This window comes from Artemia franciscana, chromosome 4 (assembly GCF_032884065.1).
Source record: "Artemia franciscana chromosome 4, ASM3288406v1, whole genome shotgun sequence".
Lineage (NCBI taxonomy): Eukaryota > Metazoa > Arthropoda > Branchiopoda > Anostraca > Artemiidae > Artemia > Artemia franciscana.
This window is the reverse complement of record NC_088866.1, coordinates 26,640,643-26,667,731: the sequence shown is the minus strand read 5'-3', so window position 1 is coordinate 26,667,731 and position 27,089 is coordinate 26,640,643. Positions and strand designations below refer to the sequence as shown.

At 33.0% G+C, this 27,089-nt stretch overlaps 1 protein-coding gene across 1 annotated transcript in view; it reads right to left on the bottom strand.

The window, feature by feature from the left end:
• Window positions 1-14,145: 14,145 nt before the first annotated feature.
• The window catches only part of LOC136026225 (prostamide/prostaglandin F synthase-like), a 49,323-nt gene continuing 36,379 nt past the window's right edge, over window positions 14,146-27,089 (bottom strand). Inside the window, exons 4-5 of the mRNA XM_065702562.1 lie at window positions 18,236-18,382; window positions 14,146-15,106 (exon numbers count right to left, since the gene is read on the bottom strand). Of these exons, the coding sequence (XP_065558634.1) occupies window positions 15,005-15,106; window positions 18,236-18,382 (249 nt within the window). The 3' untranslated portion in view covers window positions 14,146-15,004. The remainder of the gene's footprint in view (window positions 15,107-18,235; window positions 18,383-27,089) is intronic.

Below are 27,089 nucleotides of genomic sequence, written 5' to 3'. Positions count from 1 at the left end.
CCTCACTATAGAAACTTTCCTCCCAAGGAAAATTATTTCCATATGAACTTACCCCGTAGAAAATCCCCCCCCCAAAAAAAACAAAATTTCGCATGTTTCCCAATAACAAAGACTGTTCCTAACAAAAGCCAAATTGCATAACTCACTGATATTGTTTCATGGACTGTGGGGGGATTTTCAGGGGATCACACCCAGAGTCACAGTTATTGGACTTTCCAATAATGCTGAATCAATTGGCTATCTCAGAATTTTGATCGGAAGTTCCTGGTGAAAAACGACGTGCAACGGGGACTAGTTGCCCTTCAATCTTTTTGGTCAGTTAAATTGGCACTAGGACTTTTAATTTTAGTTCTAATGAGCCCTCTAGCTATCTTTGAGGACCATTAGTTCTAAGTGATCACCCCTGGGGAAAAAAATAAATAAACACGCACTCGTGATCATTCCTCTGGCACTCTTTCTCCTAGAAACATCAAATTACACCAAAGATCGCAGCTGTAAAACAAAATATAATTAGATAAAAAAAAATACGGGCTCGTGCAATTAGTTAGTGATTTTTTCATCGCTGTTGCGATTTTTTTTTTGACTTTAGAATCCTAATATTTTGCCAAAGAAAATGTTTGCAACATAAATAAATTGATGTCATTTTTAACACATTATCCCAGAAAACAGCGAATTTACTAAAAATAGCAACTTCAAAAAATAAAAATAAATCGGCGACCCGTGTAGTCGCCTATTTCAACTATAATAAAGTATCTGCTAAACCCTTATAGTCATCAGGAATTATGCCAAAGTTAATAATGCATGGGGAAGTACAGACTCGAAAGTACTGGGCGTTACACCACACAGGTATAAGTATTCGACCCTCCCTCGTCGCGAAAAATTTGTCTAGTCAAAAGTCTGATTTTTAATAATCACTCGTAGAGTCGGCTAAGACAGTATTATTTAAAACAACCAAAGCAAATTGGGTGGGTGTTTTAGATATGGTGTAGAAAAAACCGTGACTTTGCGGTTTTTACTAGATGCGTTAATAAAATAACATTTTATGTTATTCTGTTCACGTATTTTAATGAGAATATAGCTGATACAATTACACAGGTTTGGGACTTTTCTGTTTAGCCGTCCTCAGTGAAACAGAAGAAAAAATAAACAAAGAAAGTAATTAAAAATTGAACTCGTAATTAAAAAGTTCCTCGACGCGAAACATAGAAGTTAACTAAAAACCCAAATTGAAAGAGCCTTAAAAAATGTAAAGGTATGAAATCAGGCCCTATATCCTTACCGAGGGTACTGATCTCCGTTTCGGGACCCTTCAGCCAGGAAGAGTAGTGGAGGGGGACAGCTTTCCTGTCCCTTCGCACACCCTTCCTGTTTACCTCCCCCAGATTCATCTAGTTTCCCTTTAAGAGCTGGGTCGACTTTGGCTGAGCTTACTGAGTCACGTCATTGACTCCCGTTTCAAACTAAAGAACAAGTAGCACCAGGGCTCAAAACCCTGTCCTCATGGACAATGGATTTTAAGACGAGCATGCTAGCCACTTGGCTAGGACAAATCGTTTCTCAAAAAAATTCTTTTGGTTTTGAATTTGTTTAATTTCTGTGTTGAGAAGCTTTGATCGTGATTTAAATTTATTATTGAACTCTTTTTTTTACATTTTTTCTTGTATTTCGCTGAAAACGGCTATTGGTCATATATCCAAAATAATCGTTTACTTTTTACTTGAATTGTTGTTAATACAAATGCGTCTAAGCCCCCCCCCCCTGGAAAATTTTTCCCGCAGAAAATGTCCTCCAGAAAATCCCCTCAGGAAAATTACCCCCAAAAGATTCTCCCGCAGAAAATTCTCCACCGTGGAAAATTCCCCCATACTCCCCTGGATATTTCCCAGAGACAATTCAAATGGAAGGGATCGCGTAAACTTGGGATGGATTTAATTCGATTGCAAATTAAAAGTTCTGGTGCCCTTTTTAAAAGTCAAAAGTAAATGGAGGGCAACAAGCCGCCGCTCTGTTTTTCTCCTAACATCTTCGATCGAAATTCTGACATAGCAATTTTGTACAAAATAGTTCAAAGGTCAAGCAACCATGCCTCTGGGTTTGAAATCCTCCATCCCTACCAGCTCGCAGGGTAAAATGTGAGTAGTGGGAGCACCCTAGAAACCAATTCCAACAGGGCTGGCCTAGTAGTCAATTCCAATGGGTCCCTAGTATCCAATCCAACTGGGGCCCCAACCTGACTACCAGGGGAGCCCTAACAGTCAATTCCAACGATGGCCCTAGTATCCAATTCCATCAGGGCCCCTAGCATCCAGTTTCACTGGAAGGGCCCTAGCATCCAATTCCAACAGGGGGGACTAGCATCCAATTCTAGCAAAGGCTCTAGCAACCAATTTAACCAGGTCCCTAGCAACCAATTCCATTGGGGCCCCTAGAATCCAATTTCACTGGGAGGACCCTAGCATCCAATTCCAACGGAGAAAGGTCTAGCATCCAATTCCAACGGAGGGTCTAGCAACTAATTCAACCAGGTCCCTAGCAACTAATTCCAACGTTGCCTCTAGTATCCATTTTCACTGGGAGCCATAGCAAGCAATTCTAACGGGGGACCCCTAGCAACCAATTCCAACGGCAGCCCTACCAACTAATTGCAACTGGGGCCTAGCATCCAATTCTATCAGGGGTCCGAATAATCAATTTCACCGACAAGACATTTTTCTTTGAGACATTTCTCATGATTGCTTTGGTTGTTATGTAATAGAGAATGTTTACTTATGTTAAGGATGACGCATTCTCACGCGACTTGTTTCTTCTGGACCTGTGGGGATCTTGCACTGGTAACTGAGGAGAGCAAACAAGTGGGTTATTACGGAATGACGGTGGTCACGTGGGTTGTTACGTAATACTTTAAGATATTTCATTCTCTTTAAATGCGTATTTTTCTCAAGGGCAATTTTGTATTGCAAAGTTTTTGTCCGCATTAGGATTCGAAAACGATTTACCCTCAATGCAATGAAGCGCTAGACAGTTGGAGTATGAAAGCCTTCATAATATGATTATTCTGAAATACTTTCCACGTGATACCCGATCCACGCACGGGGGAATTCCCTGCCCGTTTTCTAGAACGATTACATGGATTGCATGCTTCCAGCCCTTTCCACATGAGAGCGCAGAAGCATCCATATGTTATTGATGTTTGATCTAATCATGCACCTGCCTTTTATATTCCATTAATTCAAATCTTAATACTAGCAAAAATCATATTTTGAAAAATGAAACAAGTAAACGATGAAAAAGAAAAAAAATCGCATTCGGTTATTTCTGAGAGCTTTTCATGAAAATGCCACGTTTCTATGAGCCAAATCTGTGCATATTCACGGCACCGTGACAATATGTGGCTGGCCAACCCTAGCATGCAATTCCAAAGTGGGAGGGTTGTTATTACAGGTAATTTTAAACCATATTAAGAGATGTTTCTGAGAGGCCTTAACGAAAATCCCCCGTTTATATTGCTTTATTAGATGTACCTGCCTGTTAAGTTCAATTAATTTTTCTCTGTTAGATGCACATGCCATTTTTCAAAATCACATTTTGAAAAAAGAAACATGCAAACAATGAAAAAAGGCAAACTTCACCATTCGGCTATTTCTGAGAAGTTTTAATGGAAATGCCAGGTGACTTTGAACCAAGACCATGCATATTCACACCACCCTGACAATAAGTGGCTGACCCACCCTAGCAAGCAATTTCAGAGAGGGAGGACTGCTATTAGAATTAAATTTGATTTTAATAACGTAAAATAATATGGCTTAGATTGGTAAATCTAAGCCATATTAAAGGATATTTCTGAGAGGTCTAAATGAAAATGCCTCATTTCTACTGCTCTATTACATACACCTGCCGGTTACATTCAATTTATTTAAATCATGATGCTTGCATAACAACATTATGAAAATGAAACACGCAAACAATGAAATAAGAGATATTTTAGCATTCGATTGTTTCTGAGAGGCTCTAATGAAAATGCCATGTTTATTTGAACCAAGACTGTGAATTCATGCCACCGTGACCATTTTTGGCTGGCCCATCCTAGCCAGCAATTCCACAGGGGAGTGTTGTTATTAGAGGTGAATTTAAGCCATATTTAGAGACATTTCTGAGAGGTCTTGATGAAAATACCTGGGTTCTATTGCTCTATTAGATGCACATGCCTGTTACATTCTCTTAATTTTAGACTTGATACTAGCAATTTCACGTTTTGAAAAATTAAACACGCAAACAATGAAAAAAGAGACACACTTTTGCATTCAGCTATTTCTGACAGGTTTTGATGAAAATGCCACGTTTCTTTGAGCTGAGAATTGCGTATTCACGCCACTATTACAATATGTGTCTGGCCCACCCTAGTAAGCTATTCCAAAGGGGGAAGGTTGTTACTAGACGTAAATTTAAGCCATATTAAGATGTTTCCGAGAGCTCTTACTGAAAATACCATATTCCTATTTGTCTATCAGACACATTTTGAAAGATGAAACACTTAAACGATGAAGAAAGAGATATATTTTGGCATTTGGTTATATCTGAGAGCTTTTAATGAAAATGCCACTTTCTTTGAGCCAAGACTATGAATATTCACGACACCGTGACAAAATGCTGCTGACCAGCCCTAGCAAGCAAGCCAAGAGGGTGGGTATTGTTATTAGAGGTAAATTTAAGCCATATTAAGAGATATTTCTGAGAGACCTTAATGAAAATCCTCCTTTTATATTGCTCTATTAGGTGCACCTGCATGTTACACTCAATTAATTTAAATCTTGATACTCGCAAAATTTAAATTTTGAAAAATGACACCCACAAACGATGAAAAAAGAGACGAATTTTTGTATTAAGTTATTTCTGAGAGCTTTTAATGAAAATGCAACGTTTCTTTGAGACAAGACTCACATATTCACACGACCGTGACAATATGTGGCAGGCACATCCGGGTAAGAAATTCCATAGGAGGATTGTTGTTATTAGAGGTAAATTTTAGGCCATAGTAAGAGATATTTCTGAGAGGTCTTAAGGAATATAATCGTCAAAGCTATAAGCTTCATAGTTGAATTTTACCTTTTACCAAAGTTTTTGCCAAGTAAATGGATGAAAAAGCACCTATTAAAGTATATGAATGTGGAAAAAATAAAGATCGTTTTCAAAATAAAAATTTAATAGCTACTTAATGGCCGTTTCGACTATTGATTTGTGTTAACTCTGGATGTGGTAAAACCAATTTACTCTTGAACTTGATTTGTGATAACCTATGCTTTTAAAAAATTCATCTTTATGCTAAATATCTTAAAGAAAATACATATAAAGATTTAGTGATTAACATGACTGTCTTGGAAGAAAAAACTGACATGGATCTTTTTTGCGAATAATGATAAAAGTGATATCATTGATGTAAATGACCTAGATCTTAAGGATCAAAATTTAGTCATATTTGACGATTTTATAACGAAAAAAGATCGGAAAAATATTGAGGATTTCTTTGTGAGAAGTAGAAAAAGAAATACATCAATAATTTATATTTCCCAGAGCTATTTTGATATACCTTAAATTATACGATTTTTTCAAGTGCATTTTTCAAGTGTTGTAATCCGAAAGAAACTGATAGAATCTGACAAAACCATGCATTACTCGAAAAAAGAAAAATTTATCAACTGCTTTAATGAGGCAACAAAGAATCATGGACTTTTACTAATTCATTTGAAAACAAATGATGGATCCCTCAAGTAAAGAAAGAACTTTGATATTCACTTAATAAAATTTGCGTATACTAAACGAACAAGTTTGGAAGCATAGGAAGTAAATATCGGAAGTATAACAGTAACGAAAACAGATTACTGGATGATGATGGTAATCTTGATTTACAATTGATTTAAATTGAATTTACAATTGAAACTAATCTAGGTGATCCAAAATCAGGGAAAGATACTATGAATTTACAAAATGTGAAAATTATTTTAAACTATTTCAAGGGTGAATGTTTTAACCATCAAATTCTTACAAAATAGTATTTAAGGGACGATATTAATAGACTAACTTAAATTTATCAATCACCTGACAATAAATTGACTAGAGTTGATAATAAAGGACGACTAGTAGAGTATAGCTTAGAAGTAACAAAAGAAGATATTAATGTAAAAAATAGAAGATTTAGAAATGTTGCAAACCCAAAAAATGGGGCAGATGCAGTTAATTTTTCAACTTTATTGGTATATTCGAAGGGCTTTATGCAGTTATCTGAACGTTATATGTTATAATGACTATACTTGCAAAATATCCCGATGAAGCATTTAAAAAAAGAATGAATGGAAGATTGAAGTAGAGATCAAGCCCATGAAGTTTTTTTTGAAAAGAGTATTACAAAAATATTTACCTTGGAATTTTATCTATAAAAATAATTTTCTAATATATGGAAGAGTATACAGTTTATTTATAATGAATTTCAAAAACAAAAAATTTAAACCTGTTTCGATTCAAAACAAAAATGTGAAGTGCGAGTAACGCATACAAAAGGGTTGAACGAGTACCTGTTAAAGTATTACTTTATAAAAGACAGGTGACTAAGATTGAAAAATATAGAAATGAAAATAAAGGATGCGATATCGATCTATCCTTCAAACAACTACTTCAAAATCGTCCAAGATTATCGTTCTTATCTCTTCTTGATAAATTTGAAATCAATAAAAAAGGTGACTTTATTGAAATAAATAATCCATTTATCCATCTTCAAAAAGTAAGAATAAACAAATGGTTTAAAAAAAGGAAAATAGCCGAATTCGAATAGAAAATATTATTGTTGGTAAAGAACCTATTAAATTATTACTTAAAAGAAAACCAATTGAACAAACTGATTAAGGAAAACAAGAATAAAGATGCCCATATAATTATATCATATCATCAATTAAATCAAATGGTGGCTTACTTCCATTTTCAATACCATTAGCAGCTGCAATAGGTAAAGCTTCTCTTAAAAGAGGTGGAGCTGTATGAAATACATGTACTTGAAAGAAAGTTTCTTCAAACGCTAAAGACGAAGGTTTAACATTACCGGGGACTTCACCAAAATGCCGAGGTTTAAAATTACCAGGTAGACACAAAACTTTCGGATCTAGATCGGAAGTAGTTGTTGAAACTCACAAATAACGTGGTAGGCCCAAAAAATACAAGTAGAAGAAATGAAAGTACCTAAACAGCTTGGAAGACCCAGAAAAGTTGCTGAAGCTGATATTTCACAATTCAAAGAATGCTCATTTCCAGAAATCAGGGAACGTCACAAAGAATCAAAAATCACATGATGTCGTTGTCAAAATACTGATATATGGAATGAATTAGGTCATATTGCTTATTTTGGAGGTTTTTTATTAAAATAACTTACTAAGTAAAATAAATAAAAAATAATATGGTATAATCAATTATGACTGTATGGGATCACCCGGGGCACACTGGACTTGTTATTTCAACTTTGATCCCAGGTTGTTGATCCCAAGAACTCATTTGTAGAATTTTATGATTGTTTTGGAATTCAACCTGGAAATGAAATAGTCGACTATCTAAAGACATCAAAGAAGCAAATTGCCTATCATTCTAATCAAGTCCAAAATTTTTACGATGTTAATTGTGGTCATTTGTGTGTTGATTATATAAAAAGAAGATTTAAGGGAATAGATCCAAAGAATTTTGTTAAAAGTTCAATTCAAAGACGATTCAATTCAAGACAAAGTGGAAAAGATTTTAAAAAATCGAGAAACATCTCATCAATCGTCAGTTTCAACTCAGGTCAGAAGCGAAAGACGTCACTCTTAGTCAAAGAAGAAAATGAAACCAAGAAAAAAATAGTTAGATCGAAAAAAGGATTTCTTTTCCTAGGCTGAAATGACGATTGAAATCACGACAAAGTGGAAAAGATTTAAAAAGGTCGAGAAACATCTCATCACTCATCAATTTCTACTCAGGTCAGAAACAAAAGATGCCACTCTTATCAAAGAAGAAAAAGAAACCAAGGAAAAAAATAGTTAGACAGAAAAAGGATTTCTTTTCCTACACTGCAATCATATATCTACCCCACAAGGAATCTCATCCCATAGTCACCATTCCTCTAAATCTTTTCAATGTAGAAAGTCTAGATATTAGTGTGAAACCCGGATACTATGATCAGTTCTACCCACAACAACCACTCTCCGAAAAAATACATTTTCAAATTTATTTCAATGAAGGCTACTTCCTAGATTTATCATCCACTTTCACTGATTTAAAAGTTGTGATGAGAAAAAAGTCTGACAATCGGACTCCCACCCCTACCGATGGATTATACTATGAAAAATGTATTCTAAACAATTTTTTTGACATATATGTGTCTACATAAATGGAATATTGGTGAGAACTAACAACAATCTATCAAATCATGCAAGCTACATACAATTCATGTTTATGACTCAAAAGCCATAAAAGAAATTGAGAGGTTTAGAGATGAGCTATGATTATAGATCGAATGTTGATACTGATGGTGAACTCACTTGGGCCGTGATCAAGGAGCATTATTTAGTTACTTTGTACTTTGTACTTTCTTGTAATGTTTGTACTTTCTTCTCTTGTATGTAAAGGAAATGGAATTCCTCGCAGCAATTTATCGTTTGATAAACCCTATAGCACCCTATATGACTTGACAATACAATCCCTTGATCGAGATTCACCATTATTTGAAAATGGTATAAGCGATACAATCTTCGCAAAAAGTCACGATATCATTGTTTTTGGACTTGTCTGGTACTCAAGATATGAGTAATGCTAGAACGGGAACTGTACGTTTAGAGTGTACCTTTGCCAAACCATTGACGGAGAGTGTAGCATTAATCTCACTAAATCAGTTTTAAACCTATTTTGAAATTACCCCCGATGGTAGCGTTCTATTAGACTTGGAATTATGACCACAAATAATTGACGTATTTAACCTGGATACATACATGTCGAAATACAAATCCTGTTGCATATCCTCAGATTTCCTTGAATATATTCATAGTGCAAACAATACCATTTTGATTTTTATTAGTAGCGCATCGACTGTACAGACAGGGCACTGGCTATGCATCTTTCAAACAGCAAAGAATATAGAAAGTTTTGATCCTCCCGGTCAACCATATGCATTCTACACACCTCACATCAAAAACTTCTTTTAAAGATGTGGGAAATCAATTAATTAGAATTGGAAACGATTACAAGATTTATCAACCAAAACCTCTGGTTTTCATGCATTACTATATTTTATTTTTTGATGTCGTGAATATACTTGTATTTCCCAACATGTTATTAGACGTTCCTCGATTGACGACTACATAGTAGAAAATATACTGTCCTTCCTGTATAATATTGATTTCAGTGCCCTGAAAATGAAATATTTTAATAATTTTTGAAAATTTGTTTATTAATAAAACATATATGTACAATAAAAAAAAGTCTTTTGTCATTTAGGTGGTGGTCGTCGACAACGATTAGTGGTGGCAGATCGTAGGGATTCAACTTGTACTGCTCTTGGTGTGCAAATTCAGGGTCAAATTTTCCACAATACAATGTAGCTTTACTTTTATTATATCTCTTTGTGAAGTGCATGATACTAGTATGATTCATATTGTAAAATTCACATGTTTCTATTTGCTTATTTGAAGTAATGTCACACAAGATATTCTCATATGAAGAATCAATTCCTGCAACAGCCAAATCAAAATTAGTAGGTTTATAATCATAACTACCAGTGTCCTCACAATGAGGATGTAGAAACCATTCTGTCTTGATGTTTTTACAATTGAAACGCGCTCCAAATTCTTCTCCACAAAACAATTTAAATCCTTAGAAATAAACTGAAATCATGTTAAGAGTTTTTTTCTATCATTCCAGGGTAAGTATTTTCCCATTAATCACACTTATCATAGTGACAATTGGAGCATAGGTATCATCTAGGGTGAGAGTCACAAGCCTCTTCAAGACAGGAATTAGAATCCTTAATTTATACAGCGTATCCTCTTTGCGATTTACACGGATTGCATAATCTAAATTCTTCGTTATAGTCATCAACTGTAGTGCAGTTCTCACATGACAACCAGCTGCCCAATGCATATAACCATAGGGCAAAATGATGAGCACTGGGCGGCAAGTTTATCTGTCTTTACTATAGGAGTGGGGTCTCCAATCAAGATAGAAGAAGGTACAACTCTTTGGATCACAATCATATGCATCAGAAGATCAATATGAGTAACCAGTAGCAGAGTATTGCTTGCACTAGAGAATCAACCATGACAACGAAATTGTATGGAGGGCAGCAATTAAGACATACGTCTTAACTTATTTCTTGTGTTTACAGTGAAAGGAGGCATTTGCGGAGAGGATTCAGCAGAAAGGTGCGAATTCCACTCGAAATCAGGAATATCATGGGCGGATAGGCGAGCAATGAGAGGATATCTTGATAGTAATAAAATAATAAGCGTAGAGGCTTAATTTCCCTAAGGAGTGGGAGGGGTAAGGGGCTGAATCCTGGTCAAAAGAAAAAACCATTCAGGAGCAGAACCGTAAGTTTTTTAGAAGTCTCATCTCTTCTCGAGCTCTTTCAGAGAGGGATTCATACACCTGGGCTCCCATATTCTATGCCGATGTTAGGGTACCAAACAGGATATGTGTATACAATTGGATTAATTTCATTTAGAGTTTTAAAATGATCTTCCGTTACCTTTAATTTGCAAATGTAACTGTGAGCTAAATTTCCTCATATGCATAATAATTTCTGTTCGTTTTAATTTTTAGTGCTGATCATTACGTCCAGTTGAAAAAACTTTTTCATTGTTTTTTTTTAAGAATAATAGAAAATCCTGCGCCCCAATCAAACAGACAGTTCGTGGTAACGAACTGTAGTAAGGAGCGACCCGGCTCAATAGTAAACGAAACACTAAAAAATGAAATTTTGATGCTAATAGGTACATTAAAAGAACTGGACTTTTATGCTGATTTTAAATATGTAGATTTAGTCTGAATTTATCAAATTTAGTCTTACTCATCAAAAGTTACGGGCCTGAGAATATTTGCCTTATTTTGGAAAATAAGGGAAACACCCCCTCAAAGTCATATAATATTAACGAAAATCACACTATCGCATTCAGCATATCAGAGAACCCTACTGTAAAAGTTTCAAGCTCCTATCTATAAAAATGTGGAACTTGCGTATTTTTTTTCTAGGACACCGATCACGGGTGCGTGTTTATTTGTTTGTGTTTTTTTTTCCCTGGGGGTGATCGTATCGATCAATTAGTCCTAAAATATCGCGAGAGGGCTCTTTATAAAGAAAATTAAAAGGTCTGGTGCCCTTTTTAAGTGACCGAAAAATTGAAGGGCACCTAGGCCCCCTCCAACGCTTAATTTTTCCCAAAGTCAACGGGTCAAAATTTTGTGATAGCCATTTTGTTCAGCACAGTCAAAAAACATAATAACTATGTCTTTGGGGCTGAATTACTCCCCCACAGTCCCCGGGGGAGGGGCTGCAAGTTACAAACTTTGACCAGTGTTTACATACAGTAATGTTTATTGGTAAGTGTACAGACGTTTTGAGGAGGATTTTTTGTTGGGATTGGGGGGGGTCAGGGGAGGGGGCTACGTGGGAGGATCTTCCCTTGGAGGAATTTGCATGGGGGAGAGAAATTCCATGAAGGGGGCGCAGAAATTTTTAGCATTATTTAAAAGAAAAAAAAATGAAAAATAAATATGTAATTTTTTTTCAACTTAAAGTAAGAAGCAATATTAAAACTTAAAACGAACATAGATTATTGCGGATATGGGGGGTTTATCTCCTCCTAATTACCTCGTTCTTTACGCTAAAGTATTTTTAGTTATTTTAACTATTTTTTCCACGGCCTTTGTGATTCAAGGGTCATTCTTAAAGAATTGGGACAAAATTAAACTTTAGTGTAAAGAGCGAGATATTAACGAGGTATTAACCGCTCATATAAATAATAAAAATATACGAATTAGAAGTTCGTTACGTAAGTTAATTCGTAAGTTACGTAAATTTTTAAGTAATAAAAACGTTCGTTAAAATTAAAAAAATCTAGATATCTTTTTAAGTAACCAAAAAATTGGAGAGCAGCTAGGCCTCCTCCGCCACCCCTTTTTCTCAAAATCGTCCGAGCAAAACTAAGAGAAAGCCATTTAGCAAAAAAAAAAAACGCAATTGCTCAAACTTTGAGCAATTAGGATAAATTTTGAGAAAGATGAGTGTCTGTGCTAAATATTTTAAAAAGCTCATTAAAATTTTATTTGATTTTCAACAACAGAAAATAATTTGTCGATATAATTATGCAAAAAGGTTTGCCAAATAAGATAAAAGGAAATTATATGGCATTGGGAAAGAGATTATAAAAACTTTATAATCTTGTAAAAATGTGTCTTTGTTTTCAATGAGCGAGGCTCGGTCTCCTGGTAATAAACACGAGCGTCAATAATGTACGTAGATAAAAAAAAAGTTGTTCAAGTTTTTTCTTCTAAATCAGCTATAATTGAAATACAAATTTAGCTTTTACACAAAGAAGTTGCATAATTCGCCAGTCCACACATAAAATTTAACTAATCTAATAAACGCCATCTACGACAATGATAATTTCACAAAAAAGAAAAGGCTAGGCTGATTAATTCATTCCAGTCGCATTTTTCCTCTTATCAGTTAATACCTAATTTCAGCGTCAGTTCATATGATCATTAATAAATACTTAACATGTAATCTGGCTTTAGTTATTAATGAACTTTCTTTTCATTAACTGTAACGAAGGGTAATATTATATCCTAGAGAATTTAGCAGTTGCAAATGATGATAAAGAAAGAAGGAGAAAGGTGAACCACAAAAACTAATCTGTAAAGATTTGCTGATCTCGTCAGGGTTCAAAAACGATTATTAAAAAGGAAAGACCCTTCTTTAATTTATAAACTAATTAATTTAGTAATTTTTGGTTATTCTGTTAGTAATCTAGTGCTTATTAATTTAGAGTACATTCCGCATTACTCTCGTAATTAAGGATCATTAATTCTTTTGATCAAAATTTGTTCCATATCACCAAATTTGAGAATAATTAGGCCCTTCCCATTAGTACTTTTTGTTTCGAGATTGTAATTTTTTTATTTCTTGTCGGGAGCTGAATTAAAAATGGTCGGTACATAATAAGTCATAACCGAATAGAAAGTTAGAAGAATTATGTGCAATTAACTACTACTACTGCTAACAACTTACCAACGCACCAAGCCGCCTGAGACCAACACAGCTACTCACGCTCCTCCTCCATCCCAATCTATTGAAGGCCTCCCTCTTTATATCCTCCCAGGAAGTCACTCGGCGCGCGGCAGGCTTATTCATATATATTTTCATTGTCGCTTGTCTGCAAACCGCAGACAATTTGCTGTCTTTTCACATTGCCGTCCTTTCAAAGATACTTGATTATTAAAACACGTCTGGTTTCTAACAAGGATATGTACTAGGCTTCAAACTTTTGGTTTTATTTTTTAAGGTGTTTGAATTGTTGTAATCCCTTGTTAAAATATACAAATATTTTTGCAATTACCAGCTGCCGGGCACCGGCACTTGGCACTTAGTAAGTTTATATATATAGATTCTCATTGTAAGTTGCTCATGCACCGTAAATATTTTTGCAAATTTACATAATAACTTTAGCTAATTCTGAACTTGACTAAAAAATTATTTAAGCTTTTTTCATGTCTTAATAAGACATTGCTTATATTTGTTTTTTTTTTAGGATTTTAGCGAGGAACAATCAATAAAGGCAACAGCTCGTTAACAAAAACTGACTTGTTTTCAAATTTTTCCTTTCATTTTAAGCACGACAGTACTTTCTCGTTATTAATATTTATTAATCCTATTAGCTTTGATGTTATTCCGCTATGGCCATAGTCAAATAATCTAGACACTCACATATTATAATTTGTCTTTCTGAGCTTATATTAAAAATGCTAAAACATCTAATTCCAATTCAAATTTTCGTTCCCTCATTCATTCCCCAAAATGAACTCGACCTGAAAATGAAAGAACCGATTCTCTGGTCCAAGGACATAAAAAACAAAAAACAGTTTTTCGGAAATTATCCTTTTTATTCATAGAAAGTCATCACAGCTACAAAATTCCATATTAAATAATCCAGGCTACAAGAAATAGTTCTCTCCCTTAGAAACGCGGATCATCCACCGTTGCGAATTCTTTCGAATTTATCGCTTCAGTATCATTTACACTCCTTGAAGCAGAGAAAAATTTCAAAAAGAAAACAAAAGCAACACGCACGAAAACTCAAAGAAAAACAAAACATTTTAGCGTAAAGATTAAGGTTTGGATAATCAAATGATTTCTTTTTTTTGCAATACAAAGTTTTAATATAATTTCTTTAAAAAACATATCAAATTCCTCAGTAAAATAAATCTATCCAGGGTACGTATTTGGTCTTCCTTTTTACTGTTATCTGAAAAAAAGGGGGGCGGGATTTTGCAAATGTAAATTTTGCGTATCTGTGTGACACTGCTCTGAGCACCAAAACAACCTCAAAGTCGACAGAATACCATTACTATAATTAAAAGCAAAAATCTGCAATTCTATTTTTTTTTTAAATCATCACTTCAATTTTTAGAAAACTTTCATATTAAATATTTGATACCAAACTGAGAATGCTGATCATTTTGAGGATTATTGAAGAGGAAATTTTCTTTTTTAATGGACAATTATACTTAAATCAAGTTTAAAACTGAATAACTAATTGAAAAAATTCCGTAATATGTACGTAAATGCAATTTCGCCGAAATATATGATGCTTAATTTATTCACAAATTTTCTTAGTATTTTATTTAATTTTGTATAAATCTGATAGTGAAGAAATATCGTAGTTCGTCAACATGCAAACTGAAAAAAATGAAAAAAAAAAACAAAAACAAAAGTGAACAATTATTTCTTTCCATCAAAAGAACAGGCGTCGGTACATTCGGCGGCCGAACTTTCATCACTTTTCTGAGCAGGTACACTATTTGTGTTATCTATTCCCAAAACCTAAAAAGAAAGCTATATGAAATATTCCGAAGCCAATCTGACCAAGTCCACTATTTTGATTTTTTAAGTTTTGATCTCAAACGACTTGGAAGTCACGATGCCACTCTCTTAAACTGTAGACCGATACAAAAGACGAGAAACAATATTTAAACCATCAAACCCCAAAAAAATTGAATTCCTTGTGCAAGTGTTCTGTATGTTATTTTCTGCGATCCAATGGTCCACGGTCGTATCCAGGATTTTTTTCGAGGGTAGGGGGTTAAAAACAATGAAATAACGTATCAAAAAAGCGTTTTATGTCTTTTATTAGATTTTTACGAGCTGGACAAACATTTTGGGAGGAGGGTCACAACATTAGACACATTCAAAATGGGATACACTTTCCTTTGCTACGCAATTTTCGATCAGTCTTTAAGAAAATGTAAGCAATATCATTATTCTAGTTTAGCGAATATATGAATCTGAATGTGTACAAACAATACAGAGGACAATTTAATGAGGAATTTTTAAAGAGGGTGAATTATAAAAAAAGCCAACTAATATTTTGGTTATATATCTAATAGCCATCTTCAGCAATAAAAGATAAACGTAAAGAATACGGCACTGGGAATTTACTGTCCCTATTAGCGGTGTTGGTCCGCGTTTCACGGCCCTTCAGCCAGGAAGTGCGATAAGGATTTGGGGACCAGCCATCCTTTGCTTTCAAAAACCCTTCCTGTTTACTCTCTCCAGACTTCTGCAGGTACCCATTTAGAGGTGGGTCGATTCTATCTGAACTTAGAGTCACACCACTGACCCCCATTCCAAACCAAATAACATGCGAGACCAGGACTTGAACCCCTGTCTTCACGGACAAAGTTTTAGAAATCTAGCATGAAAACCATTCGGCTATGACGATTTCAGCAAAACAAAGAAGTAAAATAAAGATAAAGTTGAACTAACGATAAAAATGATGAAAATGAAACCAAAACGAACAATAAAACAGTTCTAACTTAGATTAAAATTAAAAGACCATTGAATCACGATACGAAAGATAAAAAATCACAAAAGACTTATCATTTCTTCAGAAAGGAAATCACTTCGAAAAAAGTTAATTTGTGCTAAAAACTTTTTTTTAAAGTTAATTATTTTGCTTAAATTTCTTTGAATCTAATTTGTTTTGTTAATTAAATCTAAATTTGTCCAGATGTAACCTTTGTGATTTATGTGTTTGTCAAGGACTAGATTTTAAAATATTAAAATATATTACTAACGACAAAAAAAGCAAAAGACAAAGAGTACCATTTCTTCTGAAAGGAAAAAATGTCATTAGAAAATTTGTCCATGCGTGGTTTTGTCAGACTACTAGATCAGAAAGGGATCATTTCATAATGATGTCTGTTTGTCAAAAAAGAGCTCACTAAAATTTTCAAAAACTTGAAGGATAGATCTTTGATGAGTAAATGGACTTATGGGAACACTCCTAGACCCGTCATTGTTAATCTTTCTTGATTCCCAGCTGAACCGCATAAAGTCATGATGGTAGGACTGTTTTATTGTCTGTTTTAGGTTCATTTTTATCATTTTTATCACAAAAAATTGATTTTATCACAAAATTATTGTACATAAAGCAATAGTTCATAATATAATCGTGTAATCTCAGTAGGTTGATAAGAAAATGTACAGGAGTGCATTTTATTTCAATACTTCAATTTTCATATTTCAATTTTTTCCTCGTTGAAAATTCTCCTCCCCCCAGAAAAATTCCGTATATTCCCCAACAACTAAGATTAAATATGAACAATGGGCAAATTGCGTAACTTTAAGCCCTATCCAAAGGGACTATGTCATTTCATCGCCTAAGTTTTTGGACCAAAGAATGGTCTTGCACCTTTCAACTATGCTGATACAATAGCTTTCTCGGAATATTGATTAGATCTCTTTGGGGGGAAAAGGTAATAGGGAGGGGGGCTAGTTACACTCTAATCTTTCTGGTTATTCAAAAGAAAAAAATAAACACGCATCTGTGATCTCTATTTTAGGGGAAAAAAATTCACATTTTCGAAGAAAGGAGCTTGAAACCTCTACATAGCACAGTCTGATGGTGTGATTTTCATTAAGATCGCTTGACTTTTTGGGGTTGTTTCCCATTTTTTAAAACCAGTTTGATAATCAGTTTGACAAATTTGAAGCTAATACTGAAACTTAGAAGACCAGAATCAAAACCTGGCAATTAAATATGTCGCAAATGGTGGTATCATCATATTTTAATGAAACTTAGTCATATAAACGTATTCAATCTGTATGATTGAAGGACCAAATGTTAGGCCAGTTTTCATAGCATTCTTCGGATTTTTAAACCCCTAGATTTAGAATTATTCCAATTTCTATAAATACACATGTTATGAGCAGAGCCCACGAACAGTCTATGACAGAGCAGCAGTGCTTTTTATATTTGGAAGGAGTCGAATGGAGAGCCCAATAGACTATTTCTTTTTTCCAAATCTGACTACTGTGCTATAAGTAATCTCAACGGTGTTCTATTATAAGTCTATATTGTTTAGTTTAGAGGAGGCCTGAGGCAATTAAAAAAATACAAAAAAATATACTTGCTTCCCTTTCGCACTGAACTCAGTTCTTTCATTATCCTCAAATTTTCGGAATATTTTTCGATTTTTTCCAGGAAGCCAAATAGAGTTCTACGGAATCTCCCCGATAATTACCAAGGAGATAACTTTAAAAATACACTAGACATAGCAGTTGCCTTTAATATGAGACCTTAAATAGTTCTCTATGATGTTCCAGTCCTCTGCTAGCAGTGAGGAGAAAACAAACATAGAAAAAAATCCAAAATTCTTTTTCTTGAAAACACAAAAATTATGTGATGATTTTTTTCAAGGTAAAATCTATCAGGAAATGCATAAATATCCATTGCAATTTTTCACTGAGTGACCTGTGTAATTAGCACCAATGAAAACGAACAATTTGAATTTTGTGTTAACGTTCGTTTATTTGCAATAGTTAACTCTCGGATAGATCTTAGAGAAACCAACTTCCTATTAAAAAAGCTTCGGAAAACACTGAAAATATCGAAGATAACGAAAACACTGATTGTGCCTTCAAATCCTAACAAAAATTACTTGGACTTACCTCAAGTATCTTTTCATTGGCCACATGGTCAGCAGGATTATCCTGTTTGTAATAATATAATAACTTCCCTCCTTTTTCAACAATCAAAACGCCTCCATTTTGAAATCCATCCCCTTTCATATCACCGCTGATACCTAGTGCACGAGTCTGGAAAAAAGTATCGATTTATTTTTTGGAATCGGCGAATACTTTTGGGCAGGGAGAAGGTAGCAAGACCGTATCCCTGGGGGGAGGAGAATTATTGGGCTTGAGCCCCTTAAAATGTTTTCCCTGTCGTACTGTGTGCAGTTGTTAACTGATCTTATGTTTAAAAAAACTGTGCCATGACAAATATAAATATAAATATATATATATATATATATATATATATATATATATATATATATATATATATATATATATATATATATATATATATATATATACTAGCTGTTGGGGTGGCGCTTCGCGCCACCCCAACACCTAGTTGGTGGGGGCGCTTCGCGCCCCCCCCCCCAAGCCCCCCCGCGCGCGTAAGTCGTTACGCGCCATATTAGTTACGCGCCATTGTAGTTGTGTCCCTATGTCCCACCTGTGAATATATATATATATATATATATATATATATATATATATATATATATATATATATATATATATATATATATATATATATATCTATATATATAAAAATAAGTTGTCTGTGTGTGGATCTGTGGATGGATCAGGTGACGTCATGTTTGTTCGCATATGACGTCTGAATTATTTCACACTAATACAAAAGAAGAAAAAAACTAAAAAAGGTAAAAACTACAAAAAAAACTAAAAAGAAAAAAAAACTAAAAAAGCTAAAAAACTAAAAAAAACTACAAAAAGGTAAAAATCTAATAACTAAAAAAACTGAAAAAAATAAAAAAAGGCAAAAACTACAAAAAAAAATAAAAACTAATAAAAAAACTAAAAAAGCTAAAAAACTAAAAAAACTAAAAAAAACTAAAAAAAGGTAAAAAACTAAAAAAAACTAAAAACTAAAAAAGAAAAAAACTAAAAAAAAGGAAAAAACTGAAAAATAAAAGAGAAAAAGAAAACTAAAAAAATATGAATAAATATATATAAAAATAAGTTGTTTGTGGGTTATGTCTGTCTGTCTGTCTGTCGAGTGACGTCGTGTTTGTCCGCATATGACGTCTGAATTATTTCACACTAATACAAAAGAAGAAAAAAAACTAAAAAAGGTAAAAACTACAAAAAAAACTAAAAAGAAAAAAAACTAAAAAAGCTAAAAAACTAAAAAAAACTAAAAAAAGGTAAAAAACTAAAAACTAAAAAAAACTGAAAAAACTAAAAAAAGGCAAAAACTAAAAAAAAACTAAAAACTAATAAAAAAACTAAAAAAGCTAAAAAACTAAAAAAACTAAAAAAACTAAAAAAAGGTAAAAAACAAAAAAAAACTAAAAACTAAAAAAGAAAAAACTAAAAAAAAAGGAAAAAACTGAAAAATAAGAGAAAAAGAAAACTAAAAAAATATTAATAAATATAAATATAAATATAATATAAATTAGCAATCAACAAAGCACCGAGAAACAAATGACGACCGGGACACAGGGAGTATAAATGACGACCAGGACATAAGTAAAAAAAAAAACTAAAAAAACTAAAAAAATGGTAAAAACTACAAAAAAACTAAAAACTAATAAAAAAACTAAAAAATCTAAAAATCTAAATAAACTAAAAAAGAAAAAAAAGAAAAAGGAAAAAAATAAAGGAGAAAAACAAAACTAAAAAACGAATGTATATACAGACCGGGACACCGGGATACAAATGACGACCGGGACACAGGGAATATAAATGACGACCGGGACACAGGGACACAACTACAATGTGGACGCCGGGGGGCACAGGGGGATATAAATGACGACCGGGACACCGGGACACAAGGAATATAAATGACGCCCGGGACACTCAAAGAGAAATCACAGACTGGAACACCGGGACACAAATGACGACCGGGACACAGGGAATATAAATGACGACCGGGACACAGGGACATAACTACAAAGGGGACGCCGGGGTGCACAGGGGGATATATAAATGACGATAGCGACTCAGGGAATGGTCGATTAGCAATCACCATCAACAAAGCTCAAGGGCAATCATTAGAATCATGAGGTATAGATCTGAATACGGATTGTTTTCCCATGGACCATTATATGTTGCATGTTCAAGAGTCGGTAAACCTGACAATCTATTTATATGCACAGACAATGGGACAGCAAAGAATATTGTATATTCGCAAGTTTTACGTAGTTAAAAACATATATATATATATATATATATATATATATATATATATATATATATATATATCTATATATATAAAAATAAGTTGTCTGTCTGTGGATGTGTGGATGGATGTGTCAGGTGACGTCACCTGAAAAAACTGGATCAGGTGACGTCAAAACTGAAAAAACTAAAAAAGGCAAAAACTACAAAAAAAAACTAAAAACTAATAAAAAAAATAAAAAAGCTAAAAAACTAAAAAAAACTAAAAAAAGGCAAAAACTACAAAAAAAACTAAAAACTAATAAAAAAGCTAAAAAACTAAAAAAACTAAAAAAAGGCAAAAACTACAAAAAAAACTAAAAACTAATAAAAAAAATAAAAAAGCTAAAAAACTAAAAAAACTAAAAAAACTAAAAAAAAGATAAAAAACGAAAAAAACTAAAAACTAAAAAAAACTAAAAAAAAGGGAAAAAACTGAAAAATAAGCTAAAATAAAGGTAAAAACCAATAAAAAACTAAAAAAAAACTGAAAAAACTAAAAAAAGGCAAAAACTACAAAAAAAAACTAAAAACTAATAAAAAAAAGTAAAAAAGCTAAAAAACTAAAAAAACTAAAAAAACTAAAAAAAGGTAAAAAACTAAAAAAAAATAAAAAATAAAAAAAAAATAAAAAAAAGGAAAAAACTGAAAAATAAGCTAAAATAAAGGTAAAAACCAATAAAAAACTAAAAAGAAAAAAAGGAAAAAACTAAAAAAAATTTTCATCTAAAAAACTAAAAAAAACTAAAAAAGGTAAAAACTAAAAGAACTAAAAAAGAAAAATATAAATGACGAAACTCAAAGAGAAAGCGACCAGGACAAAAGGAATGTTCGATTAGCAATCAACAAAGCACCGGGAAGCACCGGGACACAGGGAGTATGAATGACGACCAGGACATAAGTAAAAAAAAAATTAACAAAACTAAAAAGAAGTTAAAAACTACAAAAAAACTAAAAAGAAAAAAAAACTAAAAACTAATAAAAAAACTAAAAAATCTAAAAATCTAAATAAGCTAAAAAAGAAAAAAAAAGGAAAAAAATAAAGGAGAAAAACAAAACTAAAAAACGAATGTATATACAGACCGGGACACCGGGATACAAATGACGACCGGGACACAGGGAATATAAATGACGACCGGGACACAGGGACACAACTACAACGGGGACACCGGGGGAAACAGGGGGATGTAAATGACGACCGGGACACCGGGACAGGGAATGGTCGATTAGCAATCACCATCAACAAAGCTCAAGGGCAATCATTAGAATCATGAGGTATAGATCTGAATACAGATTGTTTTCCCATGGACCATTATATGTTGCATGTTCAAGAGTCGGTAAACCTGACAATCTATTTATATGCAAAGACAATGGGACAGCAAAGAATGTTGTATATTCGCAAGTTTTACGTAGTTAAAACCATATATATATATATATATATATATATATATATATATATATATATATATATATATATCTATCTATATTCACAGGTGGGACATAGGGACACAACTACAATGGCGCGTAACTATTATGGCGCGTAACGACTTACGCGCGCGGGGGGGCTTGGGGGGGGCGCGAAGCGCCCCCACCAACTAGGTGTTGGGGTGGCGCGAAGCGCCACCCCAACAGCTAGTATATATATATATATATATCTATCTATATTCACAGGTGGGACATAGGGACACAACTACAATGGCGCGTAACTAATATGGCGCGTAACGACTTACGCGCGCGGGGGGGCTTGGGGGGGGGGGGCGCGAAGCGCCCCCACCAACTAGGTGTTGGGGTGGCGCGAAGCGCCACCCCAACAGCTAGTATATATATAAAAATAAGTTGTCTGTGTGTGGATCTGTGGATGGATCAGGTGACGTCACCTGAAAAAACTGGATCAGGTGACAAAACTGAAAACTGAAAAAACTAAAAAAAGGCAAAAACCACAAAAAAAAAAACTAAAAACTAATAAAAAAAATAAAAAAGCTAAAAAACTAAAAAAACTAAAAAAGGCAAAAACTACAAAAAAAAAACTAAAAACTAATAAAAAAGCTAAAAAACTAAAAAAACTAAAAAAAGGCAAAAACTACAAAAAAAACTAAAAACTAATAAAAAAAATAAAAAAGCTAAAAAACTAAAAAAACTAAAAAAACTAAAAAAAAGGTAAAAAACTAAAAAAACTAAAAAAAGGTAAAAAACTAAAAAAACTAAAAACTAAAAAAAACTAAAAAAAAGGAAAAAACTGAAAAATAAGCTAAAATAAAGGTAAAAACCAATAAAAAACTAAAAAAAAAACTGAAAAAACTAAAAAAGGCAAAAACTACAAAAAAAACTAAAAACTAATAAAAAAAGTAAAAAAGCTAAAAAACTAAAAAAACTAAAAAAAACTAAAAAAAGGTAAAAAACTAAAAAAATAAAAAATAAAAAAAAACTAAAAAAAAGGAAAAAACTGAAAAATAAGCTAAAATAAAGGTAAAAACCAATAAAAAACTAAAAAGAAAAAAAGGAAAAAACTAAAAAAAATTTTCATCAAAAAACTTAAAAAAACTAAAAAAGGTAAAAACTAAAAGAACTAAAAAAGAAAAAAATAAATGACGACACTAAAAGAGAAAGCGACCAGGACAAAAGGAATGTTCGATTAGCAATCAACAAAGCACCGGGACACGGAGTATAAATGACGACCAGGACATAAGTAAAAAAAAAAACTAACAAAACTAAAAAGAAGGTAAAAACTACAAAAAAACTAAAAAGAAAAAAACTAAAAAAAGGCAAAAACTACAAAAAAAACTAAAAACTAATAAAAAAGCTAAAAAACTAAAAAAACTAAAAAAAGGCAAAAACTACAAAAAAAACTAAAAACTAATAAAAAAAATAAAAAAGCTAAAAAACTAAAAAAACTAAAAAAACTAAAAAAAGGTAAAAAACTAAAAAACTAAAAACTAAAAAAAAAACTAAAAAAAAGGAAAAAACTGAAAAATAAGCTAAAATAAAGGTAAAAACCAATAAAAAAATAAAAAAAAAACTGAAAAAACTAAAAAAAAGGCAAAAACTACAAAAAAAACTAAAAACTAATAAAAAAAGTAAAAAAGCTAAAAAACTAAAAAAACTAAAAAAACTAAAAAAAGGTAAAAAACTAAAAAAATAAAAAATAAAAAAAAACTAAAAAAAGGAAAAAACTGAAAAATAAGCTAAAATAAAGGTAAAAACCAATAAAAAACTAAAAAGAAAAAAAGGAAAAAACTAAAAAAAATTTTCATCTAAAAAACTAAAAAAAACTAAAAAAGGTAAAAACTAAAAGAACTAAAAAAGAAAAAAATAAATGACGACACTCAAAGAGAAAGCGACCAGGACAAAAGGAATGTTCGATTAGCAATCAACAAAGCACCGGGACACAGGGAGTATAAATGGCGACCAGGACATAAGTAAAAAAAAGAACTAACAAAACTAAAAAGAAGGTAAAAACTACAAAAAAACTAAAAAGAAAAAAAAACTAAAAACTAATAAAAAAACTAAAAAATCTAAAAATCTAAATAAACTAAAAAAGAAAAAAAAAGGAAAAAAATAAAGGAGAAAAACAAAACTAAAAAACGAATGTATATACAGACCGAGACACCGGGATACAAATGACGACCGGGACACAGGGAATATAAATGACGACCGGGACACAGGGACACAACTACAACGGGGACACCGGGGGAAACAGGGGGATATAAATGACGACCGGGACACCGGGACAGGGAATGGTCGATTAGCAATCACCATCAACAAAGCTCAAGGGCAATCATTAGAATCATGAGGTATAGATCTGAATACAGATTGTTTTCCCATGGACCATTATATGTTGCATGTTCAAGAGTCGGTAAACCTGACAATCTATTTATATGCAAAGACAATGGGACAGCAAAGAATGTTGTATATTCGCAAGTTTTACGTAGTTAAAACCATATATATATATATATATATATATATATATATATATATATATATATATATATATATATATATATATATATATATATATATATATATATATATATATATATATATATATATATATATATCACAGGTGGGACATAGGGACACAACTACAATGGCGCGTAACTATTATGGCGCGTAACGACTTACGCGCGCGGGGGGGCTTGGGGGGGACAACACCAACTAGGTGTTGGGGTGGCGCGAAGCGCCACCCCAACAGCTAGTATATATATATATATATGTTTTTAACTACGTAAAACTTGCGAATATACAACATTCTTTGCTGTCCCATTGTCTGTGCATATAAATAGATTGTCAGGTTTACCGACTCTTGAACATGCAACATATAATGGTCAATGGGAAAACAATCCGTATTCAGATCTATACCTCATGATTCTAATGATTGCTCTTGAGCTTTGTTGATGGTGATTGCTAATCGACCATTCCCTGAGTCGCCATCGTCATTTATATATCCCCCTGTGCACCCCGGCGTCCCCTTTGTAGTTATGTCCCTGTGTCCCGGTCGTCATTTATATTCCCTGTGTCCCGGTCTTCATTTGTGTCCCGGTGTCCCAGTCTCTGATTTCTCTTTGAGTGTCCCGGGCGTCATTCTTTTTTATTTTTTTTTTATTTTTATTCTTAATTTTTTTTATTAGTTTTTAGTTTTTTTTGTAGTTTTTGCCTTTTTTAGTTTTTTCAGTTTTTTTATTAGTTTTTAGATTTTTACCTTTTTTAGCCTAACCAGGATTTGAACCTGGGACCTTCATTCTCCGTTCTGACACCCTCTCTCACCGAGTGACTACTCCAGCATGTTCATTTTGGTGTTTTAAATGGTATATTATTAACCAAATTAATGTGTTTTACAATATACTAAGCATCGTCATAACAAAAATGACGACAACTAATTTCATGACGTCAGTCAACACAGAAATTAAGTTCTGAAATTAAGTCATGAAATTAGTTGCCGTCATTTTTGCTTTGACGGTGACGTCATTCAAGTTATATAAGACATATGTTCACGTAGAAATCTATTAATGTTTAAGTTTACAATGACTGATGAAGATGCTCAAAGAGTCTATGCCAAAAAACTTGCTGCTGATAGAGAAAGTCAGAAAAGAAAGCGTGCCGAGGAACTATCAGCAGCAAGTTTTTTGGCATAGACTCTTTGAGCATCTTCATCAGTCATTGTAAACTTAAACATTAATAGAATTCTACGCGAACATATGTCTTATATAACTTGAATGACGTCACCTTCAAAGCAAAAATGATGGCAACTAATTTCATGACGTCAGCCGAAACATGACGTCACCTGATCCACAGATCCACAGATCCACACACAGACAACTTATTTTTATATAGATAGATATATATATATATATATATATATATATATATATATATATATATATATATATATATATATATATATGTCAACTTGTCCAGAAAATGGCACCAGATTTCGTCATATAACTTTGTTTGTCCAGTTCTTTGGGACAGAGCCGCCAGCTAAGTCTAATCGTGGTGGAGAGAGCAGCAGAGGTGGGTCAATTGACAACGGTTTTGTCGACACATTCTTTAAATCCCTCCTCCAAACTTAAAACTCTAGCTGCGTCCCTATATCCAGTGTGCCTAGCATGGATTCATTAGTGAGAAACCATATTATATGAATGTAAAGTTTTCACATTGATATGTGAATAATTAAAATTCAAAGTTCCGCTATTGAAACTTAGGTTTTGAAGAGTAAATTTCAATAAATTTTCTTATGCTTCTTTCAATCAGATTTTTACGTATTTGTGTTTATGTAACTACACCGGCTTCTTTGATTAATTTTTTTTCTTATTTGTCACTTCCGCAAATATCCACCATTTTGTTTGTGCTCAGAAATCTTGTAAATGGCTAATTTTTAGGATCCCAGTGAATTATTGATGCTTTTCTTTCGTGTATAATAGACCAGAGACAGACATGTGAGCATAAATATGGAAAGAGAATGGGGGGTTTAAACTTTAGGTAAGTTTTTTTTTCCGGAGGGGAACTTATAGGCAAATTGTGTCGGTATCGTATCGGTACGATATCGATTATATCAGTATCGACTCCAAAAATGTATTGGGGTCCTATTATTGACAGTTTGGAAAAAAGCAGCTTCAAAAGTAGCCGAACAGGCTTGCGAGCTACTTTTGAAGCTGTAACAACTGGGCTACCAATTCAGTCTCCACCAATGCCTTTTAAATTGAAAATTTAAGTGGCTTAAAAAGTGGCTTTCACACAGTCTAGACAATTTTCAAGGCCAGTTACCTCACTTTAAGCAAAATAGTTCACGTTTAAACAAGTACTTTCCTACAAAGACAACTAAAAATTCATAAAACCATTACAACATAGCCTAAAATCATCTCAACCATCATAAGCGAACTATTCAAAAATAAAAAGTGAAATAAAGATGGGGATTTATATTGTGGTCAAGCCTGAATGACTGTCTAGGAAATGCTTATGAATTTATCTTGTAAATTTATTAAATGATCACCCAGAAATTCATTTCTGTTTGCTGCTACATTGAGTTACGCAACATAAGCTTACATAACATAAAATT